The sequence below is a fragment of the Scophthalmus maximus genome, chromosome 12, assembly GCF_022379125.1.
Source record: "Scophthalmus maximus strain ysfricsl-2021 chromosome 12, ASM2237912v1, whole genome shotgun sequence".
NCBI lineage: Eukaryota > Metazoa > Chordata > Actinopteri > Pleuronectiformes > Scophthalmidae > Scophthalmus > Scophthalmus maximus.
Window position 1 is genome coordinate 17,067,307 of NC_061526.1, and position 26,397 is coordinate 17,093,703.

The 26,397-nt window shown below is 41.4% G+C and overlaps 1 protein-coding gene across 5 annotated transcripts in view; it reads left to right on the plus strand.

Annotated features, from left to right (window-relative positions):
- The window catches only part of grm8a (glutamate receptor, metabotropic 8a), a 350,909-nt gene that overhangs the window by 142,713 nt on the left and 181,799 nt on the right, over nucleotides 1–26,397 (plus strand). For all 5 annotated transcript variants that reach the window (XM_047336165.1, XM_047336164.1, XM_047336166.1 and 2 more), the window contains 4 exons: nucleotides 12,455–12,594; nucleotides 14,140–14,286; nucleotides 16,393–16,814; nucleotides 17,792–18,158. In XM_047336165.1, the coding sequence (XP_047192121.1) occupies nucleotides 12,455–12,594; nucleotides 14,140–14,286; nucleotides 16,393–16,814; nucleotides 17,792–18,158 (1,076 nt within the window). The remainder of the gene's footprint in view (nucleotides 1–12,454; nucleotides 12,595–14,139; nucleotides 14,287–16,392; nucleotides 16,815–17,791; nucleotides 18,159–26,397) is intronic.

A 26,397-nucleotide genomic window follows, 5' to 3' on the forward strand; every position in this document is an offset into this window, starting at 1 on the left:
AATAATGGGACACCTCATTTTTAGATTCTCCTATAATCTTCCTTTCCCCCCCTTGATGTGCTTATGCCTGCTTGTCTGTCTGCCTTTTCATTTCCCGTGTTCCTCTGTTAGGTATTGTGTGGAATATATAATGCCTGATGGTGAGTGCAGCAGGGCAAGAGACACAGAAAGGGAGTCATTTTGTGTGGATTACAGAAATACTCGTCTGATTTAGTTTCAGAGGCGAGACTAAAATTGCGGGGAGTATATTAAAACATATGTTTTGTACCGTAGCTCACTCTCTCTGTCTTTGCTCACAAATTCAAAGGCACTGATTGCTCTCGAATGCGTCAACAGTCGGTGTGTGCTCAGGTGTGTTTCTCTGTTATTGCTGGCCTAGAGGGTAGAGAAGTAAACCCTGTAACCACAAGGTCACACACTCTATACCCCAGTGATTCTCTGAATCCCTTCTCACTTAACTGAAATTTGCCCGACACAAAATGTGCCGTGACTGTTCCCGGCACCAAATCAGATTGGAGTAAGTTATCGAGCAGGCATCTGCCTCAGATGGCTCTGCGCAAAGTTCTTAATAGAAACATTACCTACAGCAAAGATCTGAATCGTATATGAAGCACATTTCCTTTTATCGTGTCTGTCTGCATCCCCTCGTCAAATTTCAGATGTCTATAGATGTATAATTTACTGTCCAAAGACATGAAAGTCTTAAAATAACTAAGCCATGAATAACTAGTAGCGCGCACCGCATGCAATACTCCCTGAGAATAAAGGAAGAAGAAGAGAAGCATGCAGGAAAAGTCTAATATTGGTAGCCATTACTTTACTCCTACCAGGGATTTTTGAAGGCACAAAGATGGTCCCTCCTGGGACTTTTCCCGTAGAGGACAATCCTTTTGATTTCTGGAAACGTGTAGCTTTGCCAATTTTTGTTTTCTTGTGCACAATATGGTTGCCTGTAAAATATACTGTTTATTTGCTGAGCTAATTTGTTTGCGAAGCAATAAAACACATAAGATAAATTACGCCGAGGGACACATTTTGGAGAAGGAAAAAAAGAGGGGTCTTTAGTACCCTCGTAATTTGAATTTTTCTCTACAGAGCTTTGACATGGTGATTTATAGTAAACTGTAAAAGTGAACCTAGGTGGACTGGGAAATTCCGACTGTCATCAAACAGCTTGTGGGTTTTGGCACCTGCATATGTCATCGTTCAGTTATCAATGTTCAGATAAAATATCTTCTGATTCAAAGGGTCTGTGGTCTAAAGAGCAGAAGTAGAATGGTGGGGTTTGCTTGGTTGTTTACAGCGACCAAGGCCTGCAAGATTTAAAGGTTTTAAGCCACCTGCTTTGTGTGTATTTGTGTTTTCCAATTAAAAGGAGTTTTATTATTGATCTGTTCAGGGTCGACATGACCTTGATGTAACAGAAGAAAGGAAAGGAGCAAAGATGTTTGGCAGCTTTATCTCTCTGTGTGTTTGTAGCACATAAATGGAGAGCGAGAGAACAAGTTAAAGTTGCTGGAAGGGGATTCGCTTTCTCTCCGATCTCACCGGATCCATACCAATTCACCTTCCGAGCAGCGGCGTGAGATAGGATGACAAGAGTGAGTGGGAGGGGATCATTTTGAATTGTTACGGCGGTGATTGTTCCCTTGTTGGATCTGTGCCGCCTTAACTTAAGTGAAGCCTAACAGGCAGAAGTGACAGAAAAGAAAAGGGGGTTGCAGAAAAGCAAGATGGGAAGACAAGGTGACAGAAAACAAGCCAATTAGGATGTGTCCTTATGTCGGACCCTAAGGTGAACGTCCCTTCAAATAAGATGGTATTCACCAAGGCTTCATTACATGGTAGATGTTAACTGATTTAGCTTTGTTGGGTAATCAGTGAAATACACGCTTTCACAAGAGGTAGGGGGGCTTCCTGGTTTCAAAGTCATAATAATAATAGTAATAATAATAATTCCCCATGCCAGTAAAATATATCAGCCCTGCAGGAATATCATGTGACCTTACATAATGTATACAAACAGTGGTTGGCTTGAAATAATATTTAAATATTTATAGTTATTTTTCTACCATATTTCTTCTGTTAGCAAATTGAAATAATATATCTTCATACACAGCAAATGTTTAGAATAATACCTTACAGTCCATTTAAACGACCTACGAGATTACCCCAGAAATGTTATCCATTACTTATATATCTATACTGTCAAATCAGCCACGCACACACACGCACACGAACGCACACGCGATGATCTGTCATCAGAAAACTAACATCTAAGTACTGGCGTGGAAAATGCAAAGCTCTGAACTCTCCATGCCTCTGTAGGATTTTCACCAAAGAGAAAGCCAGACAGGAGATGTTGCAGCGAGAAGAGCAATCAGCAATCACAGTACATGAAGAAGAAGGAATAATGTGACTTGTTGAATCAGCTGCTTGACTAACTGTGTTCATTTAAATTACTGTTATAATTTTCTGTTTCCTTACTAAGTCAGAGCAGGTCTGTGCAGTATGAAAGATTCAGATGCTGTTCTTACACACACACACACACACAGACACACACACACACACACACACACACACACACACACACACCGGCCTCTTCACAATCTCCTTGTTATGCCGTTTTGATGTCTCAAAGTGGCTTTTCAAACACACACCTTGCTAATGTTTCTCGCTCCATCACTCTTCCTCCTTCTTTCTGTCCCCATCATGTCTCCATCTTTCACTCGTCTCCTCCATTTTCTGCTTCACGTTCTCTATTGTTTCCCTTTCACCACCTGTCTCTGTCTCACTCCCCGCAGGTTTCTGTAAGACTCTTAAGTTGCTCCTCTGTTCTCTCTCCCATCACTTGTATCCCCTAAAGACATAGGGACTTTAAATTCATGAAAAAAATGACTTATTGGTTTCCCAAAAAATTACTTTGTTCAAGTTTCTGCTCAATAAATCCCACATTTTTAATTATCCCTCAAATTAAATTAAAGGAATGATAATATGCAATTGAAAACAAACGACAACATTTTCTTCAGTGCTGTCGTTATTTTCCCACTGATAGAAAATACATTTCACAGAAAAACTTTGTATCTCGTGGCTGTTTTCTTTGAGAGTCGCTCGGAGTCGGGGCACATGCTGCCATCGTTACACCACCTTATTCTAACTGTTAGTTATTAATACGGTTACAACCAGCATACGATTGTGTTTAAAACACCTCAAGCAGGCAGTAAAGGGAGAGATGGGTCATACGGCTTCTTGTTTGCCCATTCTTCACTGTGCAGTTAACATTTGAGAGCGAAGGATAAATCAAAACTTTGCATACCTGGAAGCTCCCACACTCAAGTCGTAACATATGGTGTGTTTTAGGCAGGTAATCATGTGTGTCCTCCTGCAGACTGAACAGTCTAAGCTTATTAGAATTTGATATGGCTGTTGAGCAAAGCAAGAAAGAAAAGAGGAGAGATGACAGTGTGTGTGTGTGTGTGTGTGTGTGTGTGTGTGTGTGTGTGTGTGTGTGTGTGTGTGTGTGTGTGTGTGTGTGTGTGTGTGTGTGTGTGTGTGTGTGTGTGTGTGTGTGTGTGTGTGTGTGTGTGTGTGTGTGTGTGTGTGTGTGTGTGTGTGTGTCCTGCAAAAAAACTCTCATTGTCATCTCATCACTGCCGGGTTAAATCTCCTGCCAGCAGACAAGATTGACATCACCATGGGAGCCGACTTGCCCTAATTAGACGGCTTGACTTTGAGATGATGAACTTTATACCTGGCTGAACAACCTCAGGGAGAAAGAGAAGTATAGGGGAGGGATTGTGGTGATGACAGAAGGAGAAGGGAGGAGTAACCAGCTGGGTGGATGATGAAGCTCACAGGCTTGTGATGACCTCAGAGAGGAAGAGAGAGGACGTCCTTTGGAGATGATGAACTTGACCAGGCATGAATGATCTTGGAGAGAAGTAGACAAGAGGGTTATGGGAGTAGAGAGTCCATTTGGGCATAATGACCTTGGAGGGAGATGGAGGGATGAATGTATAGAGAAGAGAAAAAAGAGGGACACAGGTGGAAGAGAGAGGGAATCGGAGGGAATTGTTAGAGTGGAGAAAAGTTGTGTATAGGGGCAGAGAGATAACAACTTTGCTTGGCCAATCACAGCACTGGCTAGAAGGGAACCAGAATCTACACAGTCTATTCATTTGGAAAGGACATAGAATTTAATAAATTTCAGTATATGCTAAATGTAACAATGAGATGTGAAGCAATGTAATACGTCATGACTGGCTGAGTCAAATGACCTTTAAAAGAAAGAGAAGATGTGGAGAGAGGCGGAGATGAGGCACTGACTGGGATAAATCAGACATTACCAGAGCATCAGGACTTTGAGAATGAAGAAACTACAAGAAAACAACGAGAATGATGAATTTTATATAACATATTTTTTCCGGCACTAGAAACAAGACATGGAGCAGGCAAATCCACCTGGAGTGAAAAAAAATAGGAGAGGAGACGGGCAAATAGAGAAGTAAATGGTGAAACAGTTGTAACTCAGAGATGCAAAAAAAGGCCTACCAGCACTTTTGAGTACGTTGTTTATTTAATTTCTACACTAACAGAAGTGTACAAGTGTTTTTTGAGGTAGTTCCATAGGGTATGTTTATGTTGTAGGAGGACTTTTCATATTTGAAGAGAGTCAGGTTAGTTCTGTGGGCCTGTCCCTAATTCCCAGTATTTATGCTAAGCTGAGCAAAATGTGAGCTCCACGCATAATGGACAGCTAGGAGAGTGACATTGATCTTGTCATCCAACTCTTGTCAAGAAAGACAAACTAGCCCTTCAAACAAAATATTCCCACTATCGCAATACCCCAAATATCAGATAATATCAGACCTCAGTCTGCTATTACAGTGTGGATATTTGAATAATACACATTTGATGCAGATCTTTTGTGTCTTCACACAAACCCAAACACAGCTCCCCAGAGTCACACACTTACTACCCGCTGCTGGCTTCCAAGAAGCAGGTAGTAAGTGGCAGATTATTGACATGGTGTTCAACCTTGCACAGGTGGTATCACCTTGGCTGCCCTAATAGCAGCGGCACTCCCTCACTGTGAACAGAAGCAGTTTGCACTTCATGCTGAAGCTCTGTACTTGGTAGAAAGTCAGAATATGTTTTGAACATATACTGAAGTTGAGTGTTTTGTCACATCAGCCTCTATATAGTCTATAGCATGACTCTTTTTCTTTTTACTATTAACTTCTCGGGTTTACATAGTAATGTTTGCCACAGCGGTGAGATCATTTCTGCCGCATCATCATTGGCTGAATATGATTTTAGATAAGAAAACAGAGCAGTAGACAGTCAGACAGACATACATCCACACAGATACAAAAACAACCCACAGTCGGAGTTGAAATGAGTTCGAGGGAATGAGAGACAGGGATGATAATTTGTTATTGCATATCCTAAAACACTATATATATATATATTTCTGTCAGGAATTTGTTGTTGACAGAGATTAGATTTAACTGGAAACAATGCGAGTCGGTCAAGTGTAGAGACAGAAAAATACAAACACCTAATCTTCTGACAGACGCAAACACACATACACACACAAGCATACACAAAATGTAATCGTGATGCTGCGTTTCTTTGTTGCAACATACTGTTTGCGATGGACGGAGAAAAGATCGGTAGAATGGGAAGGAAGGGCTTGGTGGTGATTGATGAATAATGAACAGTGTAAGCATATATTTTAATTGATTTACTTAGCTGCTGCTGCTCCTGTGTGTGTGTGTGTGTGTGTGTGTGTGTGTGTGTGTGTGTGTGTGTGTGTGTGTGTGTGTGTGTGTGTGTGTGTGTGTGTGTGTGTGTGTGTGTGTGTGTGTGTGTGTGTGTGTGTGCTAGTGAGCTAGTGAGCTAGTGAGCATGTGAGCATGTGTGTGCATTTCTGCGAGATATGTAATTTGCGCTATCACTTAAAGGCCGATCAATACACAGTTCAAAAAGCCAGAAAATGATTTCCACGTTTCATGTTCACCCACAGCCATATAAACTGAAAGATACGCTCATGGACAGCACCCGTATATACAGTGCGTAGTATCATACTGTGTAATGTTATCACTCCTCCACGGTCTCTCTCTCTCTCTCTTACCCTCTTTCCCCCGTTTTTTTTTCTGCCACGTTTGGTAATGCAACTCCTTGTTTCTCGTTTTGTTTATTTCTCCTCTCCCCTTGTTTTCATTCTCCCTAAATTGTATTTCTATCCCCCGTTCAGGCGGTTTTGTCTCTTTTGATCAACCTAATAGTTGGCCCTCTCCCTCAGTTTTTACACACACCCCTCCCTCCTTTTTTCCCTTTTACTCCTCTCTCCATTTCTCTCTGAGACTGCAGTGAATTCAGAACATGAGACAAAGGGGAGCCCCTTAAATTAGTTTTCTGTAATTACTGGAGATTACCATACAGAGGTTTCTAATGCTGTTGCATGTGTGTGTTTGTGTCAGTTCCCATAAGTTGTTTTTCTTTTTCACTCAAACTCTATTTTTGCATCATTTCTCAACAATTGTTCCTTTGTTAGGCTCACCCTCTCCTCCTTATTCCTATTTGCATATATTGTTTCTGTTGCTCATTCCCTCATCTGTGCTGTTTCTCCCAGACAAATTATCCCCCTTGCTTGTTCTTTTTTTCTCTCCTCAGGCGAGGCATAGTGATAACAGAGCTGCTCAGAGGACAGGTGATGGTCTTGGAGGCGAGGGATGGATGGATAGAGTGCTTTGAAAGTGCATAAAGGAGAGGAAGGGAGGGTAGTTTTAGAGAAAGAGAGTCTGGAGGTAAAGCGTGATCAAACAGGGCAGGGGAGGAAGGAGTAACAGCTGCTCTGGAAGGAGGGAGGGGGTGAGTTTCAGAGAATGGAGTCAAAACTGTCTTGGAAAAGACTGCAAACAGACAGCAAAGAGTCTATTTGTGTGATGGAGAATTCAGCATGGAGGAGTTAGGAGTAGAGGAATAAGAAATGAGGATTGGAGTTAACCAGCTGCTCAGTTTGACTTACTTCCTTCACTGGAGACCACTGGGAAAATGAAAATGTTTTGTGTGGGTTATTACTCGTCTCCTGTCATTTCTTATTTCCCTTTTTATGTTTGTTTCACTGTCCATGTGTGCCTTTGTCAGTCGCCTATCAGTGCTACTGATACACAGCACACAGGGGAGCCTGTTGGCAAAAACACTGGGGACTTTTGGGGACATTACACAGACTGAACTAACTGACCATAACCTTAACCGCTGACCAAAAATGTAGCACAGCTTTTGACCCCTAATTGGACAAGCCACCCTCACTTAACTTATCGTGTTCTATTAATGCATGCTGTAGTGTAATTTCTTCATCGCCTCGTCTGTAACATTTCGTCTCTGGTATGAATACTCCAAAGAGAGCCAGAAAGAGCCACAGGACTTTTCAAAACCCTTTCTGCCTCTTCCTCTTTGGCTCCTTTCTTTCTTTCTTTCTTTCTCTATCTTATCCATCCTTCTCTCTCTCTTGTCTCACTGTATCTGTAGTTCCAGCAGCATAGGGAAGTCTAAGGCTTTGCATACTCCCCTCCCCTCTCCTTCCATCTGCCTGTTTTTATCTCTGTTTGCCGGTGGTGTTTTAAGGCTTATATTAATTAATATTCTCACAGTCTGCGGCTACTCGACGCGCTGAGCGAAACTCATCTCTCGCTCACTCTCACTGGGAGCAGGGGTGAGGTGCCTAGAAACAGCTGTTTATGGCTTGCAGCGCACTCTCTCTCTGTCTCTCCCTCTCTCTCACACACTCACTGTCCATTTGCTTGGTATTGGGGCCAAAAGTTGTTTTTTTTTTATTTAAAAAAAAACAAGAAAACGGAAAAGCAAGCAGAATAAGAAGCCAACATGTTCCATCTGTCTGGCTGTGATCTGCTCTGCTCCATGTCAGTATCAGAGAGGCAGCTACACACAACTTCCAGAGCTGTCTGAGTTGTGTTGACGTGTGTCTTGAGTGTTGGTTATATGGGAATTAAATTTGAAACTAATATGAATAGAAAACAATTTGATAAATGGGGAAAAGGGAAAATATTATCATTATATTTGGTTTATGGGTGATCGCGCGATCATTTTCTATCAGCACATGCTTCTCTTCTCCTCTCACATTTATTTCCCATCCTCCTCTGTCACTCACTGTTCCGCCGTCTTCTTGCCTCCTTTCCACTTTTACACCTCAGCTGTTGAGCCAGCTGAGGGTCAAAGCCTTTCTGCTTTCTCGATTTGCTTTTATTATCATATTCCTTACATACCTTTTTTTCGTCTTTTCTTCTAATCAGCTCTCTCCTGGGTTGGTGTGATTCGGATGGGTGTGACTGACACTGAATACATTTGAACTCAGCAGCAAAGCAAATCAATTGTTCATCTACTTTCTTGTGCCAATATCACTGTTTCACTCTTATTTCACCCGTATTCGTCCTCTGCACATTTGTCTCTGTCTGCTAGTCAATTCCAGCTAAATTTGAATTCGCATTGGTTCCGTTGAATGGAAACTTAAATCCAGTATTCAATATCCTATTGCATTATGGAAGCAGAAGGTTGTGACCTGTGAACTTGAATAGCAAATCTGGTGGGAAGTTGTGAGAGTTGAAGGTTCCTTGTGATGCTCTGTTGACGATGCCCAAAGGGGAAAGCCTCCGACTCTGCGGGGAAGCTACAGAGCGACGCCTTCAGCGGGCTCTTGCTCCAGGGCACTTCAGCAGAGCTTGTGCTGCTGCCATTCCTTACTTCTGCAGCTTTGAGAAAACCCGGAGAGTTAAAATACGTAAGAGAAAATGTTTGCTTGCACTTAGGGACACAGACACAGACACACACACACACACACACATTCACTCACAGCTCCGCGACTTCAGTGCTGTGTTAACAAGCATCTGCCCTCTGGCCTTCCCACTGTTTTCTGTGTCATTTAGGAGCTTGTCGGCTTCCTCCCAGTTATGCAAAATGAATGCAGATAAGGAGCAGAAGAATTTTGGCATCCAGAGTAGTTACTTTGTCTGAGCAGGATATGAATTTATTTTCTTGTGTGGGACAATGTTGATGTTTGTTCTGTCACCGTTCAAACAGGTACAGTATATGAAAATGTAATTTAAAAAATATAATTAAGACTGTGTGACTCTAGTGTGCTTGGTTGTGCAAGAACAAGATGTAAGCTTCAACACGAATACAGTACAACCTTTAAGGTGATGGCGGAAACATTTTTCCGCAGTGCATCATCTTCCTTTGTATAACTGAAAATTACGGGTATCGCTACAGGTTGAGTTAGAGGTGTGTTGCCAGGGCAACAGGTAAATCATTCATTTCTCAAGGTCATACCAACTAAAGTGGAAGTTGTTCCACAGTTCTGACACTAATGCCTCACAGTGCAGCCACACGATATTACACATTCACACATTCACATATCACATTCACAGTTTCCCCCCTTAACTTTAAATATGTATTTAAAATGAAATAACACATATCCCTGTTGCACCTGTACTCAGCGTGTCAACTACATTTTTTTCATGATGAATAAACAAAGCAAAAACTAAAGTGAATTTCACTTGGCCAGTTATTTATTTTTTTTAAACCAAAACATAAATCAGAACTGATGAGCGGTTGTCAGCGACCTGTTTTTCCAACACATTGGCCGGACAATGCCAGCACCTGTCATGCCTATTGTATGTGTGTTTGCGTTAATTGCTGCTCTTTTTAAAATTGTTCTGTCTTTATCCACCTTACTCTGAAATTTCCAGCAAATGATGCACACACCTTGAGATTGAATAATCATTTTCTACCCAAGGTAAAATTTGATTTCAGAGCAACAAGTCTTGCTTATTTTTGCTCGGTATAATTTGTGTCAGCATGTCTCTGCAATGTTTCAGTTGCTGCACCCCTAACTAGCTTTAAAAAATGCATGATTGGTGTAAAGGGTATATTAGAAGAATGTCAGTCAATAGAGATCTGAGGAAAGGATGACATGATAATGATTGAAAATGTGCCGGCCATAGACTGGCCAATCAAGAAGCTCAGTCAACCCAGTTGGCCCTTATTGTTGAGGTCTGCGGTGTATAATCTCTGATGTGATACATTTGGTAAATTGCTCAATTGACACTCTTTAAATTGGGACCTATTTTTGTTGATTTTTCCACCAATTTCTCTTATTTTTTGTTTCAATTCATTCGTCAAAACACTGTTCGCTTTGTGCCAAAAGGGTGATGGGAGGAGATGAAGGGAGAGATGTATGGGGTTTGGGAAATAAGCATATTTTTTGTACATTTTTATTTGTCCTGTAAAACTGTTGTAAACTGTTTGAAGAAGACACAAGGGAGAGAGGAAGAGAATGGAGATATTGGGATTGAATGGTGATGGTAATGGGAAGAAATTAAACAAGTGAAGGATTAGCAATGCAAGGGTATGGGTGCTAACATGTTGCTATGTGGCTTCTAGGGTAGTGTTAGATGTTTTCATGTTCGGGTAGCTTGTCAAGGTGTTACTAGGTGGTTGCTAGGAGGTTTGATAAACAATTCTGTAGGTTGCTTTGGCGATTATATGGTTGCACAGTAATAAAAATGTGTTTGAGTTGTTTAGGTAAACGTGGTTGCTTGGGGGAACTGTATGGTTGCTAGAGAGTATTGTGTGAAGTCATCAATAACATAATTCTATATAATCACTGCACAGAAAGCATTATAATTAGGTATGAGAGCAACCATTTAGTCCGTGTTCCCTAGAAAGCTAATTATTACGCCCCATGAATATTCATATTTAGCATTAGAAATATTGTGTTCAAATGAATGGAATTTAAAAAAATACTGAAGTCTTTCAAAATGATGATGATTGCCTGTTTCCAACTGTTGAATACAGCAATGGGACAGGATATTTCATTACATAATTTTCATTTTAGTTTAAGGCAAAGTTAGAGACAAGGCAGAGTAAAAAGACTACATTGGACAGTTCCAGTTTTTGATTCTGTTAATATGAATGAGCATGTCACATCTCAGTTTCCAGAGAAATTGACCTCATTCATAACTTTTGGGAACAATGAGAGATTTAGATCTCTTATTTGATTTCTTATCAATTGAGTCTCTCTTCATTTGTCTGTCTTTCTCTCTCTCAGTAAGACACATGCTCCATCTTGCTTATTCTCTTACTTTCACCCATTAAATGAATGTGTTTCATTACGTTCGGTCACAGTGAGAGAGCCTTCACTTTCCTGTCTCTAAATGTCTCTTCCCCTTTGTCTTTGTTTTCTCGTCTCTGTTAGTCTTAATCACTTCATTTCTGTCCTATAATCTGTTTTCATTCTTTCCTCTTGTCTCCTTTCCAAATATTTTTTTAATCGCACACATTCTTACTCAGAATTTTTTTGCTGTTCGTATTTTCTCCTTCGAGCTGAAGTGAAGCGGTTCTCTCATGCTCTCCCTTGTTCGTTTCAAGCAGAATTACTAACCGTTCTCATTCTCAATCATTCAGTTTTCACTCTCTAAGTCAGTTTCTAATCTTCACCCTCGCAATGTTTCACACTCTGTTGCTTTGCCTCCAACTGGTAACTGTTTTTATATATCCTCAGTACCACCCCGCCATGTCATTGACTTATAGTACACAGGTAGAATTTCCATAATGCAGTTCTTTTTTCACATGTTCACTGTAATTGGATTTCCTTTATGCTACGCCAGATTCGGCAATTTGATTTGGTTGTGATCGCTACATAAAAGAAAGACGGCGAGTGAGACAGAGCGGGAGAAGGATACAAAGTTTGGGTTAAGCTTCAGTGGAGGTACGAAAACTAAACCTTAGAGGACACAAACGTATCCACGCGTGCGCTTGTTCAGTCATACTACAGTTTGTCACACACACACACACACACACACACACACACACACACACACACACACACACACTGGTCGAATACAACACAGATATGATTAAAGTATAAAGATGACAGTGGCTTTGCTATGGCAACTACTCAACACACACTGCATGAGATAATATTACTTCATTAAATGTATATACAGTATATCTCTGTTTGTTGTCCTTTCTGCAGATGGATCATATTATTTCCAAAAAATATTGTTGCTTAAATCAACAATATATTGACAATCATATAAAAAATAGTGCAATGGCAATGATTTCTGTTAAATCTTGTTTCATGTGAATGCATTGTTTATTTTTACTTTTATTTTGTTATCTTATTGCTCCTTGGATTTATATTTGTCTTTCTAAAAGCATTTTAACAGTCTTCTCATCATCGTCATCAACTATTTTTGGTTGCACATTAACATTATATGAGATGATAATAATTTAGACTTTGTTTTTTTGGAGGAAATGCTCCTCTAAGATTTGAGCCATGTTGATCGATAAAAAATTAAATTTAAGCACAAATCAGTATGTGACAATATCATATTAAATAAATTTCCATCGTCTGCTGTCTCTATTCCAGGAAGTGCCGGTACACCAGTGGTTTTCAATGAGAATGGAGACGCTCCAGGACGATATGATATCTTCCAGTACCAGATTACCAACAGATCTACTGCGGAGTACAGAGTCATCGGCTCCTGGACCAATAAACTAAACCTCAAAGTAAGAATTATCACACAGACGCACAAACACAAATAGCTGAAAATGCATCTCAGCAACTAGTTTGAGGACCAATTGTACACAGGGAACACGATTGATAGTGATGAAATGAACAAAAGCGACAAAAAGAAGAGATACAAAGAAAAAGTGAAACAAAAGAACTCACCAAAATGATTTGAAAGAAGCCAATACTATATAACTGTTCACATTGTGTTTTGAAAATGTGTTCCACAGCTTTACAGCAGTTGTTGATAATAATTATGGGCCTATTTAGTTTGCTTAGTGCATAATTCATGGTTATTGCTATAAAATAGGATGTGTCTGTGTGTAGGTGAAGATTCTGGTGAAGCTGAATAAACGGTGAACAAAACACACCCAGTGCAACCCCAACAAAAACCCTTTCTTAACTTTCAAGATTCAAGCTGCCAGAACTTGTGCCATTGTGCAAGGACAATGGAATTATGAAGTGTCATCCTCCAATTAAATTCTGGCTGTTATATGATGTACAAAGGAAAATAAAAAAACAGCCCTTTGAAAACATAAGGGATCAGCCAAAATGTCCTCACTCTGTAAGGTCTATACTCAAAATGGTCCTCACAAAGATATAAGTACAAGTACACACACATTAAAAACAAGTCTTATCATTAGTGTATTTCTCCTGACGGATACATTTTCAGCACAGTTACTCAAATGTGTGTGCGTGTGTGCGTGCGTGCGTGCGTGCGTGCGTGCGTGCGCGCGCGCGCGTGTGTGTGTGTGTGTGTGTGTGTGTGTGTGTGTGTGTGTGTGTGTGTGTGTGTGTGTGTTTCTATGTGTGCCAATGATCAAATCAAGCCCATTTGCTCTGTCCCTGATGAGTTTTTCCTCCTAACTAGTTTTTGTTGGACTGGTACATTGTGTGCCTTAAAACTGTAATGCTCCATTTTACTCTGCGCCCTCGGCAGCGGATGAACCTCAGGGACTCGGTGTAATGACCGGGTTTATTACCAACACTTGCACACATAATGGCAAATTATAATACACACACACACACACACACACACACACACACACACACACACACACACAAACACACTCAATCTCAAACATTCCAGACAAACGTAAAGCTTCGGAATTTACTTCGATGCCAGGATCATACAAGCACAAATCACCAACATGCACACGTACAAGAACATTTGCACACAGACAAACATACAAAAGGAAATACAAATGTTCTTCATGTGCCTGATTATGGTCTGATTGCTGCCTTACACACTTGTTGGTGTTAGTTTTGTGCCCAGCGGCGCGCTGGAAAATGATATGAGGATCTGCTCCTGCTAATTGCTCTCTAGGTTGCCCTGAAGAAACACTTTCTGCAGGTACAGGGAACAACCGGGTGTTACAGGACCGTTAACACACACTAATGTCAGCTTGAGCAGATATCCCAAAGGAAGTAGAAAGTTTTGTTTTGCCACGTAAACACACGCAATGTCAGGTTTACTCTGTCGCCCTTTAAACAGAAAAACACAAAAGTGTCAGAGACCCATTGAATCTCATTCGATTGTCCAGGTGGACGCCATGCGCTGGAGGACAGGTGATCCATCTCTCCCAGCATCTGTATGCAGCATCCCGTGCCGTGCGGGCGAAAGGAAGAAAGTGGTGAAAGGTGTGCCTTGTTGCTGGCACTGTGAGCGCTGCGAGGGATACCACTATCAGGTAAATCTGTGGAGAAATGCTCAATCAGTCAAGACAGGGAAATAAATTGGAACTCACTGTGACTGATAAATACAATCGGTTAAATTCACGACATTTCTCTTATCACTCCACTTGAAAGATTTGTATCAAATTGATGATACAAACTTTGGAACGTTTCTTAGTTTGTGGGAGACCTTTTTTTTTTTTTGGACAAAGCTGCTTCTGTATAATTTTGGTTACTTCATCCGAAGATGATTCTGGAGACTTTCTAACAAATTGTATAGTGTCTGAATACTTGCATTACAGGGGTCGCAGAGTCCATACTGTATAATTCACCTCAAACATAATCATCACACTGTTTTGTCAAGGATACAAATATCGTGACAAACAGATGCTGCGCTTTTTAATAAAAAGTAATGCAAGTTGGACTCATTTGGTTGATCTCCCCAGTGCTAGTCTCTGCTGTGGAAATGCTAATCGTCAGTGTGCTGGAGGAAGTTCTACCGCTGTAAAAGACATAAGTTCTCGGGAGATTAATGCTCCTTCAACTTTCGATGGAAAGGCATTTGTACATTTTTCACAAAGTGTATACTGTGCTGTTAAGCTGCATTTTTCAAAGCCCGATACCAAACAAAAAGCAGTCTAGTGTAATACATAATGTGTATTCTGGCAATAAAAGGCAGGGTAAATATGTAGAAAAATAGGAAAAATATAGATACTTAGTCTTAGTACCAGTTTTTTCTCACTTAAGCTCTTCATTTTGTTTGTGCAAAGTCACAACCAGAGAATGGATTTTCCCGACTTGTTAATTGTTTTGACTGTTTGTGTTTAAAAAGCTGGGAAAGCCTCCAGACGCGTTGAGCCTCACCTCACATATATACAAATTTGACTGTCTGTAAAAATGTGGTATGTCGATTTTGACCAAATGTCTAAACTTGGTTAAACTACTTACTTTGCTGTCAAAGCCAGAATCACTCGCACTCTACTAATCCCTACATGTTTCTGCTTTCTGCTAGTTTTTGCCATCTTACTCTTGCTCTACAGTAACGTGTGTCCCCCGTTTATGTTTATAATTTATAATCAGTATTTTTCTAGGATTTTAGGTCACCAAAAAAAAAGTAAGCCACGTAGGTGGCCCATTTTAAATTCATATATGCAGGACAAACCCCACAGATGCTATTATAGCAAATGGAAGTACATACATTCAGATGAGGGAAAAGGGTTTGATCACACATTATGAAGATACATCCCCCATGTCAATTATATCACTGTAGGGGAACATTTGGTAGGCCACCCTCCCTCTTATTGAGTTAGAGAAAAAAAAAATCCATGAGCGAGGAGAGTACATGTACCAAAAAATTGCCCCGCTCGAGAGCCACTAAAGAAAAGAAGGAAATACCTGCCATATCAGCAGCAAGCGATGCTGGTCAGAGTGAGCGATCAATACTCATTTTGCAGATACATGCATTTGCTGTAAAATCAATAATGTGTTGACACATTTACTGTAGATTTGGGATTTAAGCAGAATGTGACAAAAACAAGTACATGAACTATGGAGCAAGTGTACAAGAATGTGTAAAATGTGTGCCTTTTGTCAAATCAATGAGTTGGTTCACAGAGGTAGCTAACACACGTATCTTTGAATGAAAGCATTAGGTATTTAATCTATATTTACACGTGTATGTACAGATTTACCCCAGCTCTTTGAAGAATTTGTGTTTTTAACTGTGGACAAAAAGAGAGTTGAACTTGCTTCGCTCAGATTTGCCTGAAGCTGGCCCTAAGCTATATTTGAAGTTCTTATTTTGGCCCACTTTCTTGTTGACTCAATCCGTCTCAAATGGTCAGAAATTTCCTCAACACTGGAGGAATTGCCAAGTTATCAAAAACCATAACTAATTAGTAGGCCTGTTGTTCAAAACTTAGCCCCGAAGCACTGCTCAAGAAAACTGACAGCACCAAATGGCTAAAAAATTTGCTTCAACAACGCCTTCCAATAAGGTTCAGTTCTATGGTTCATACTTCAATAAATATTTTTTATGATAGGGGAAAAAATTTGCCTGATACGTAGCTGACAGGTTTTCCATCAATCTTTAATGCACATGATCACATCTGTGTCTGTCCCAGGCTTCAGAGTTCACCTGTGAGCTGTGTCCTTATGAGATGCGACCTGATACCAACCGCACCGGCTGCGTTCCCATCCCCATCATCAAGCTGGAGTGGCACTCCCCCTGGGCCGTCGTCCCCGTCTTCATCTCCATGCTGGGCATCATCGCCACCTCTTTCGTCATCGTCACCTTTGTCCGGTACAACGACACGCCCATCGTGCGGGCCTCCGGGCGGGAGATGAGCTACGTCCTGCTGACGGGAATCTTCCTGTGTTACGTCATCACATTCCTGATGATCGCGACGCCGGATGTGGGCGTGTGCTCATTCAGGAGGATTTTCCTCGGCTTGGGGATGTGCTTCAGCTACGCCGCCCTGCTAACCAAGACCAACAGGATACACCGCATCTTCGAGCAAGGAAAAAAGTCTGTCACAGCGCCCAGGTGACAACAACACACTGTGTTTTCCCTCTGTGTGGATTTCGATGAGTTTAGTTGCATAGAAGGTCATTGCGTGTTTGTTTAGAGATGTGTGTATTCAGATGAACACTTAATCTCGACTTCCTCCTTACTAAGCTGCTTGCTATTATTATTCATCATTTCTTTGCCATGCATTATGTATGAGAGTCATGACCTCACACTCACCTATTGTACTGTTTTTACTCAGTGCGAGTGGCTCCAGGAGAGAGCATCAACTAAGTGACTAAAATGTTAATGAAGGACTTAACAGTGCTCAGGTTCATGTCCCCGCTGCCCAAATGGCCATCTGTTTTAAATAAAGCATCATCCAGCTATAAGAGTATCGCTGTACTGTTAATAAACACATGTATTTTTTTTTATGGTAGTAAATGTCTGAATTTCCAGCCTGATTTCTAGCTCTTTTGTTATACATGTGACTGTTTCTCTCACTGTTGCATATGAGAGATGAATAGCAAATAACAGTAAATACATTGAACCCATCCTGCGACACAGTTAAGGTAAGAAGCAGAATACAGCAGGGAATATACGTACGGTAACGTTGTACTGAAAAATATTTTTGAGGCTCCTTTACAGGTTGCAGTGTGTGTTGTGCCCCCAGGTTGTCATGCACTCAGTATCCTTTGAGCCTGGGAGCTTGAAGGTGCAGTTTGTTTCCTCACCCGAGGTGTGAGCGAAAAACACAACTTTTATTACTGGGTATTATGTCTCCTCTTTTCATCTCTCTAACATCTGAGGCGGATCATCACATTTCCTCTATACAGTGCTCGATAAATTTTACTCCAACATCTCTCACCGCCTTTTATTTCCTTTTGGAGGTTTTGTGGGAGTGTATGGCTGTCAAACGCAAATGACATTGAGAACCAACTTTCTATCATAGGTTGCCCCACTTTTTTTTTCCCTTAACAGCCACCTCCTCATAGCAGTTGTCTCCTCCTTCCCAGGTTCATCTCTCCTGCCTCCCAGCTCGTCATCACCTTCTCCCTGATCTCGGTCCAGCTCATGGGGGTCTTTGTCTGGTTCGCCGTGGACCCTCCCCACACCGTCGTGGACTACGGCGAGCAGCGAACCCAGGACCCCACGTCGGCACGCGGCGTCCTCAAGTGTGACATCTCCGACCTTTCGCTCATCTGCTCTCTGGGCTACTCCATCCTGCTGATGGTGACGTGCACAGTTTACGCCATCAAGACTCGAGGCGTGCCTGAAACCTTCAACGAGGCCAAGCCCATCGGATTTACCATGTACACCACTTGTATCATCTGGCTGGCGTTCATACCCATCTTCTTTGGCACGTCGCAGTCCGCAGAGAGGGTGAGTCTGTGCATATCTGTGTCTTTCTTTTTATGTCAAGCTAAGTCTGTGCCTTAGCCTGCATATTTAGCATCTTCTTTGTGAACTACAGTCTACTGAGAAGGTGAGTAAAAGGTTGATGTCTGTACTCAACATTAATATTCATATTTAAACCATTCTGTGTGTGTCTGCCAGTGTGTTCATCTCTCAGTTGGATTACCCTGTATATGATCTGTTTGGGATTTAAAGCAATTTGTGTGTGTGTGTGTTTGTGTGTGTGCGTGGGTTTGTGGGCGGGTGTGTGTTGGGGGGGGGAGATAACAATTCACCGACAGTTTGGCTGTGATGTTTTCCTTTATGTACTTTCCTTGAGTGAGTCAACTCCCTTGAGCCCATTTTGCAGCATTATTACGTTTTGGAATCACTTTTTTGAGTCACAAATTTTCATGTAATGCTAAACTGTGCTTTCACCCACAGTGAACTCACTTACAGTTTTGATCTGCAGAAAAAGTTCCGCAGATCAAAACTGCACATCTCTCGTCATTGAGAGATAGATGTGTTTTACAGCATTAACTGGCTTAATGTCCATAATCTTTTAAATTTAAGATTAAACTGTCACTAGATGGAGGTGTGTGTGTGGGGGGGGGGCAGCCTCAACTGCATATCCAAGGTTCACATCATAAATAATATGATTTTATTACAGAACATATATGCATGTTGTATCATGTGGACATTTTAGGATGACTCCACATCCCCATGTACACATGCACAGGCAATAAGAGAAGGACATACATTTATTTCTCAGGGTCAAAATAATCAGGTGTGTCAGCGATGATGGTGTGGAACCTTTTTTTTAAAGGTGTCCTTTCAACTTATCAGTTCAGAAACAGGGTTTCAGAGGCATGGACACACACACACACACACACACACACACACACACACACACACACAACTCAGAAAACCATACACATAGTAAACCATTGCATTAACTGGAGCTACAGCAGCGGAGGTTTATTGATTCCATTTCTTGATAGTATGACTATTCTGGCTTTCACAATAAAACACTTCATACACACATTGAAATTCAAGGCTGGGGATTTATTGCAGATTTCACAGGATGTGTTTCACAATGCCGAACACATGTACCTTTGTCGACGGTAAACGTGCACATATTAGAAAGATAAGCAGTAAACACACGTGCATGCAGGATTGCGTAAGAGAGATAGCACCCTGCTTTCAAATTTAACATAGTATGCACATATACACTAAAGACATATAAATCATAAACCTTAAGCATTTTCGGAGACATGGGCTATTAATCAATTTAATGCACGGATTCTTATAACTTGCATGTAACATGCTTACCTTGAGATATCCATCAGCACTGTCTCCCATGTGATTATCCCATTCCACTGTGTTGTCCTCTCCCTCAGTAAAAGTCGGCTCTTATAGTCTTTCCCTTCTTTTGAGTGTCAGTCAGGTCATTTTCATTTTTCACTGCCGGCCCCTTTTCCTTTTCAAGGTGGCCGCCTGCTTGTGTCGCATGAAAAAAATAGGACATCAAAGTGATCCTGATAATCACACATCATACTCTTGGTGTTTTTATTTTGTTCACTCATACATTTTCTCAAAATAAATCAGGGAGTGTTGGAAGTTACTGAGGCATGAAGGTTTACATTTTTTGATTGAGTATTCTCAATGATTTCTTGACCTTTTTCTTCATTCATGCAACAGGATATGGCCATTGTCATATAAATTATGACAGTAAGTTTGAATCCAGTGGTGCGTTTCAAACAAGTGACCTTAACTTAGCTTCTCTTACCTTTAAGTGAAAGTGTGTAACCGACAGAGAACCTGGTTGTACCCGGGTATATGTTTGTGCATGTGACTGTACATGCCGACGTGTCATGGCATCTTTAGGGCGTGTCCCTGCGTCTAAGTGTGCACGCGCTGATGCGTCCAGTCTTAGCGGCGACCATGCTATGTTTGTTCATCTAATTAGAATGTCCACTGGCGAATTAATGTGTATTCGCATGCGAGTGTGTTTGCCTTTTGTGTTGCATTTAATTGGAATATCCACCAGTGCACATTTGTGTCTCGGCGTATGTTGTTTCTAATTGGAATCTATCCTCTGGAGTGTGTGGCAGCTGGCTGGCGAACAGAATGCAGGAGCGGGGAGGAGAGAGTAGTGAAAGGAATAAACAGGTAATGATGTGACTCGCTGATGGGGCTTTAATGAGGAGAGCTCCACCGAGGGCATAGGTTTGCTTTCGGGGTGGGGTGCCACTTGAGAACCTCGCGGGAACTGCTCATTTGTTAATGCCAGTGAGCTTGCGATGAGGCTCCAGTCAAAAAAGCGGTTTTCACAGTAGCCATGTGAAGACGTTTCATCTGTGTAATGCACTTGGGCTTAGGCACCATTCAGCCGGTTGCCACTGGACGGGCTTCTAGCTCTGAGAAAGGGCTTCTCAGCATAATAGAATGATAGAACACATCTCTGTGAGAATGTTTGAATCTTTTGCCTTGACAAAAAGAAAAATGTCACTTCAAAGTCCTTCACGGTTTTTCTTTTTCCCAGACCTTGCGGTCTTTTTAACAGCTGATGGAGTTTGATCGGTTGTCATGGGGATTGCTCAGAGAGCAGGTCTGTCATTAAGGCAGCAGATGCTTAGCAGGTAGAAATGGTCTTCTCCTTAATTGCAAGGCTGGCAGTTCCTCGGCTTCTCCCGTCCACACATCAGATTGTCAGCAGTGACGAAGACACTAAACACCCAGTATTGCTAGTATAATAGCTGTGTGTGCGTGTTTGTGAGTGAATGGTCCAAAGCTTGGGAAAGAGCCAGTCATTTCAACTATAGTTCAGATGTTTGTTTGCTAAACTGTTTACAAAATCAAGAATGAACTCAAAATAAAATATTTCGGGATCCATCTCCAGGTCCATGCTCAAGTAGATGTCATTGTGCCATTTGCCCTCGTTCCTGCCCATGAGCCGAGAGCCATCCATATTCATGAGACCACCATGTGTGTTTTATTAATGCTTGAATCGTTAGAAGATCTTCAACTTTCCTCTCCCCATGTCAGTTCTTTTTGCATTGACCGGGACAAGGGGCGGATCGTGAATCAGAAAAGAGGGGGGACGCCCATAAGAGGGTACTGGCTGTGCTCATGTAACAAGGTTTACAAATGCATAAATGACCACCTAAAATACAAAATTCCCTCTTCGCTGCATAGTTGAATAAAAGGCCATGCACACAGTATGTATCACCCAGTTGTCTCTCACTACTCATTTAGAATTAATTTGTGTGGTTCATTTGCTGACAAATGGAGATCTGAGGTCATAGCACAGCTTCTCTTTCCCCTCTCATGCACTCTACATTTCTTTGGTCCCTGCCACAGTCTCGCCTCATATGTTCCTAATCTCAAATTTCAGCTTTCTCCCCCACACCTAACACTTCTCCTTTCATTCCTCACCATCGCTCGCGCCCTGTCCCTCACTCTCCTCCCCTCTGAATACTCAACAAGGCTCTGAGTCATCACTGGTACAGAAAGAGAGAAGTCAAAAAAAGGGGTAGAGGGGGGGAGAGGAGGGGGAACACAAAGAGGGAGAGATAAAAATTGAAAGGGGGAGTTGCAGCGAGACATGCAGGGGAGACAGTGTGACAGAATAAGAATGTGTGAGATCAGTCGAGGAAGAGAGGGAGAGAGGGATTCTTAACCATCGGCAGCCAGAGAAGTATTGTTTTGAAACAGGTCGTGCTACCATGCAGAGGCTGCCGGCTCCGGCAGCTTCTGCCGCACCCTGCTGAAACAGGAAAGGTTGTATGTTTTGTGTGTCTGTGCACGTGTGCCTCCCCCCTGCCTCTCTCCCCTTGTTGTAAAGCAGTAACCACAGGGCATATCCTCTCTGTTGCTATCGCTCTCTGTGTGTGCACCATCATACGTTTCCCTGATGCTGCGGATAAAAGACCATCGTTATTTTTATTATTTTATTCATTTTTTTTATTGTTTCTCCTCTCTTTACCTCTTTCTCCTAATCTGTCTTACTATCTCCCTATGAGCCACCTCTCCTGTTCTACACATGTCTTAAATATGGTCAGCTTGTTATCGCCTGCCTCCAACAGAGGGAGAAGCAACCACCCTGCTGCTATTGTGTGTGTGTGCGCGTTTGTGTGCATGTGTGTGCGTGTGTGTGCGTTTGTGTGCGCCTAGATGTGTTTATTCACAGCATGTGTGTTTCTTCTTGTGCCAGTATGTGTGCGCCAGTATCTTGCAGACAGGGATATTTTTGATTTTTGATTTTTTTTTTATTAGTTCATTTGTTATGCTGCTGAGAGATAGAGGAGGGATTGTGCTCTGTTAAAATGTCTGATACACTCGTACAGGACGAGTTGTCCCTGTCTATCCAGAAGGAACTTTCTGCCAATATTTGATAAATTCATGGGAATCTTGAGTTTTTCCATTCTTACAAATAGACATGACCACCTTGGTTAACATTAGTGGGCGTACAGTGAAACAATGAGGTTTGCAGTGCAACCTAAACCCAGCTTGGGGAAGGATTGACATCTGCATGGTCGTAACACAAGGACAGAGTCACATTTTCTGAACAGTGCAAATCTGCTTTTTCAGTCACTGAAGCTGCTATTCAACCACACTGGTGCATTCTTTCTCAAGGCCTACCATTCACTCTCTCTTATTAAACACACAACCAAACACACACACACACACACACACACACACACACACACTGCACATCTGCCTAACCTTAGACCAAAGTAAGACCCAAGAGTCTTGACCTCACAACGGCCCCTTTTAGACAAAAAGAATGGCAAATAGCTTCACTTTGAGTAGCATTCCTCATTTTTTATCTTCCCTTTGATTGTGTTTGGTCCTCAGGAGTATATAAACTACACACACAATCTAACAACCTGCCTCACAAATCTATCCCTGCCGACACACACACACACACACACGCCCATACACAGTGTCACGGCTCACCGTCCTCAGACAGATTTATGGCAATGACTGTGGTCCCGCTGGAGAACCAGTGACCGCCCAGAACCTTTCGGGAGTAACCGTCGGTAATCAATCTATCGTAAACTGAAGAGGTTGGGAGATACAGAGGAGGAGAGAGACGGGGAGGCAGAATAAAAGCATCGCAATGAGAGAGCAAGAGAGAGGGAACTGAGAGGGTCAAGAACAACATTGAAAAGGAGAAAGATTGAGGATGAAGGAAAGAGGGGGAGTTAGAGGAAAAGTGAAGGAGGCAAAATGCAGCAAAGAAAGAATCAGTTAGGATGTGTGTGAGAGTGAAGAGTGAGAGCGACATTAACAACTAATAGCAGACCAAGTCAAAGGAGAGGGATTTACACAACCATCAGCCAGTAAGGATGAGAGGGATATAGGCAAACTAATATTAGAGATAGAGAAGCAGAAATATAGATCAAAGGTGATATTGAAGCACAGAGAGATAGAGACAGAAAATGGGATGAGGAGGAAAAAGAGAAACGGAGGAATGTCTGAATCCTTCAAGGATCGAACAGATGGCCAAAGGTGATTTTGCGTTAGAGTAATTATTGTGATCACAGGATTGTGAATTCACAGAGGGACCGTATCCTTCCTCTCATTTTAGTCACATGTAAAAAAGCTTCTCATTCACTAACCCCATCTTCAGTATTATTGAAAGCAATGTGAGCATTTGAATAGGATCATAATGTATGTATGGGACGCTTGAGGGAAACGTGGGTGTATAAGGAGTAGAAAATCTGTTTTTTTTATCTAGATGATAGTGGTACTGAACCAGCAGGCTCAGTCAGAAAACAGCATGAGCTCAGCAATATCCCACATCTTTTTAAATACAGTAAAGTAAATATTCTGGCATTATGGATAGATTTTAAAATTGAATACCAGTGAAAAGGGAGCAAAAAGTGGTGATGACATCATAATAATATTGTCACTTAATATTAAACCTCCATTTCTCATGAATTGGAATTAATGCTATTCTTTTTTCTTTTTTTTTAAGGGCAAGGTAACCCACTAGAAAACTCTCTATTATTCCCCTATATAAGCTCATAACCCCTGCAGTATCAGTGCACAGGTTCAGCAGAACACGTACCGAGTGCAGATCACATCTGAACAATGTTTCTTTTCCTCTGCTGGATTTACACGTCATGTCGTCTTTATTCTGACAGAATTTACCAATCCTCAGGGTGATTAATTTCAACAGGCTGTGTGAAGTGGAAATAAATGAGAAACCTTTCATTCTTTATTTTAATTTTTTTATTTTGTTGTAATTTTTTTTTTTTTTTGAAGGAATAGGTTTCACAATCTGTTGCAGGGTTCTGGTGGGAACAACTGTTAGATACGCTGTTGTTTATTCTGTTGTTGTCCACCTCCACTGTCATTACTTCATCCACTACACACAGTGTAGTATTCAGACCTTCAATATTTGCTCATTTTATTGTGTCGTGGATTCCATTTTTATAAAGAATGACATTGTTGAAATTATTTCAAGCAAAAACTGAAATCTCTCATTTACAAAAGGATTCTGATTCTCAGTTGCGGTGCTTTGTAGAAGCCTCTTTAGCAGCAATTATAGCTCTATGTATTCTTGGGTAAGTCTCTACAAGATTTGCAGACATGGATTTTGGCAGTTTATCCCATTCCTCCTGGTGGATCCTCTCAGGCTCTGTCAGATTGGATGGGAAACGTCTGTGAACCACCATCTTCAGGTCTCGACACAGATGCTCTCTCGGTTTAACTCCAGGCTTTAGCTGGGCTACGCATGGACAGTCAGAGAATAGTCCCAAAGCCATCCACTTATTTTTTTTTGGAGATGTATGGTTCAGGTAGTTGTCATGCTGAACGGTGAACTGCTTCCCCAGTCTCTATGGCATGTTGCCACCATTATGCTTCCCTGGATGTATTAAAGGAGATATCTTATGGTCATATTCAGGTTCAGGTTCATAATTATAAGGTTTACTTTTTTAAACTGTTGATTTAAACCACAGTACCTCATAAACCCTAAATGTTCATTACATCTCCTGAGTCAGGAGTTGGCCATTTATATGCTTTATATTTATATGCTTTTCTTAGTTGGCTGCAAAATAAGTCTGGACATTGCCTGTTTTGAATATTGCTACCACAGCATTTTTCCTCCCAGTTAGAAAGAATTAGACAATGTGGCCACGACATCATTAAAACATTAAGGAAACTATTAAGGCAACCCTATTCTGATGATTTTGTAAGGCACATGGGACTGGTGCCATTTCCTTCAGCAGGAGATGGAATTTTTTTTAAACTACTGGAATTAGAGCAGTTCACTGTTCTGAAAAAAAGAAAAACAAACAGTCCACAGTCCACAGAGGTGTTGAATAAAGTCACCTGAATGCAATGATTTTATTACCTTGACCTATGTTTCTTGCATTCATTTGACTTGACCGTTACTTTGGCAGACAGTGTTGCATTAATTCCCACTCAGTTTTGTAAAGATTGCATGAAGTCAGTTGCAAAAACAGACACGTCTTAACATCCATGACAGAAGAGCAAGACACACAGTTACACCCATTTTCCATGCTCAACACGCAACGCATTTTCCCAGCAATTCGGCCAGAAGTCCTTACTGGTTATTTTAATTGGCTGGAGCTGTGCACAGCAGGGCCACAATCATGTCAGTTTGGAGAGGGGGATTCACAACAGGACTTCCCCCCGCACTATGCATAACAATGAAACCTTTGTGCACGGCTCAAAAAAAGTGTGTTTGACTTGAAACTGCGGGCCGAACCTCATTCAGATCTGTGAGTCAATAAGAGCAACTCTAACAAGCTGTGGCAGAGCAAACACAGATGTAACATTTCATGAAATGGCCTGTGCACTCATCTCTTTCATGACACACTCACAGACCTTAGACTAGTATGGATTAGATGGAGGGGGGTGCCCAATCACGCTTGGGCCCAATTAAGCTGCACTGACACAAAGTTAAAATATTATGGCAGAGTCCTGTGTCATTGCTTTTTTTTCTTCCCAAAACCATTTTTCATCACAGCACCATGTTTGAAAAATGTGCGTGAAACGTGTGGAGAAGAGTAACTTGAGGATTTAACAAGCTCTGAATAAAAAGCATTTTGAGAAAGACTTTCTAGAAAAAAGTAACTTTATATATGCATATCATTAAAACATATTTTTTTAAGTTGGATTGTCAAAATAATTATATTCGCATTGCCTTTATTACATGGATTTGATAGGTTGCATAATTGCAGTGCAA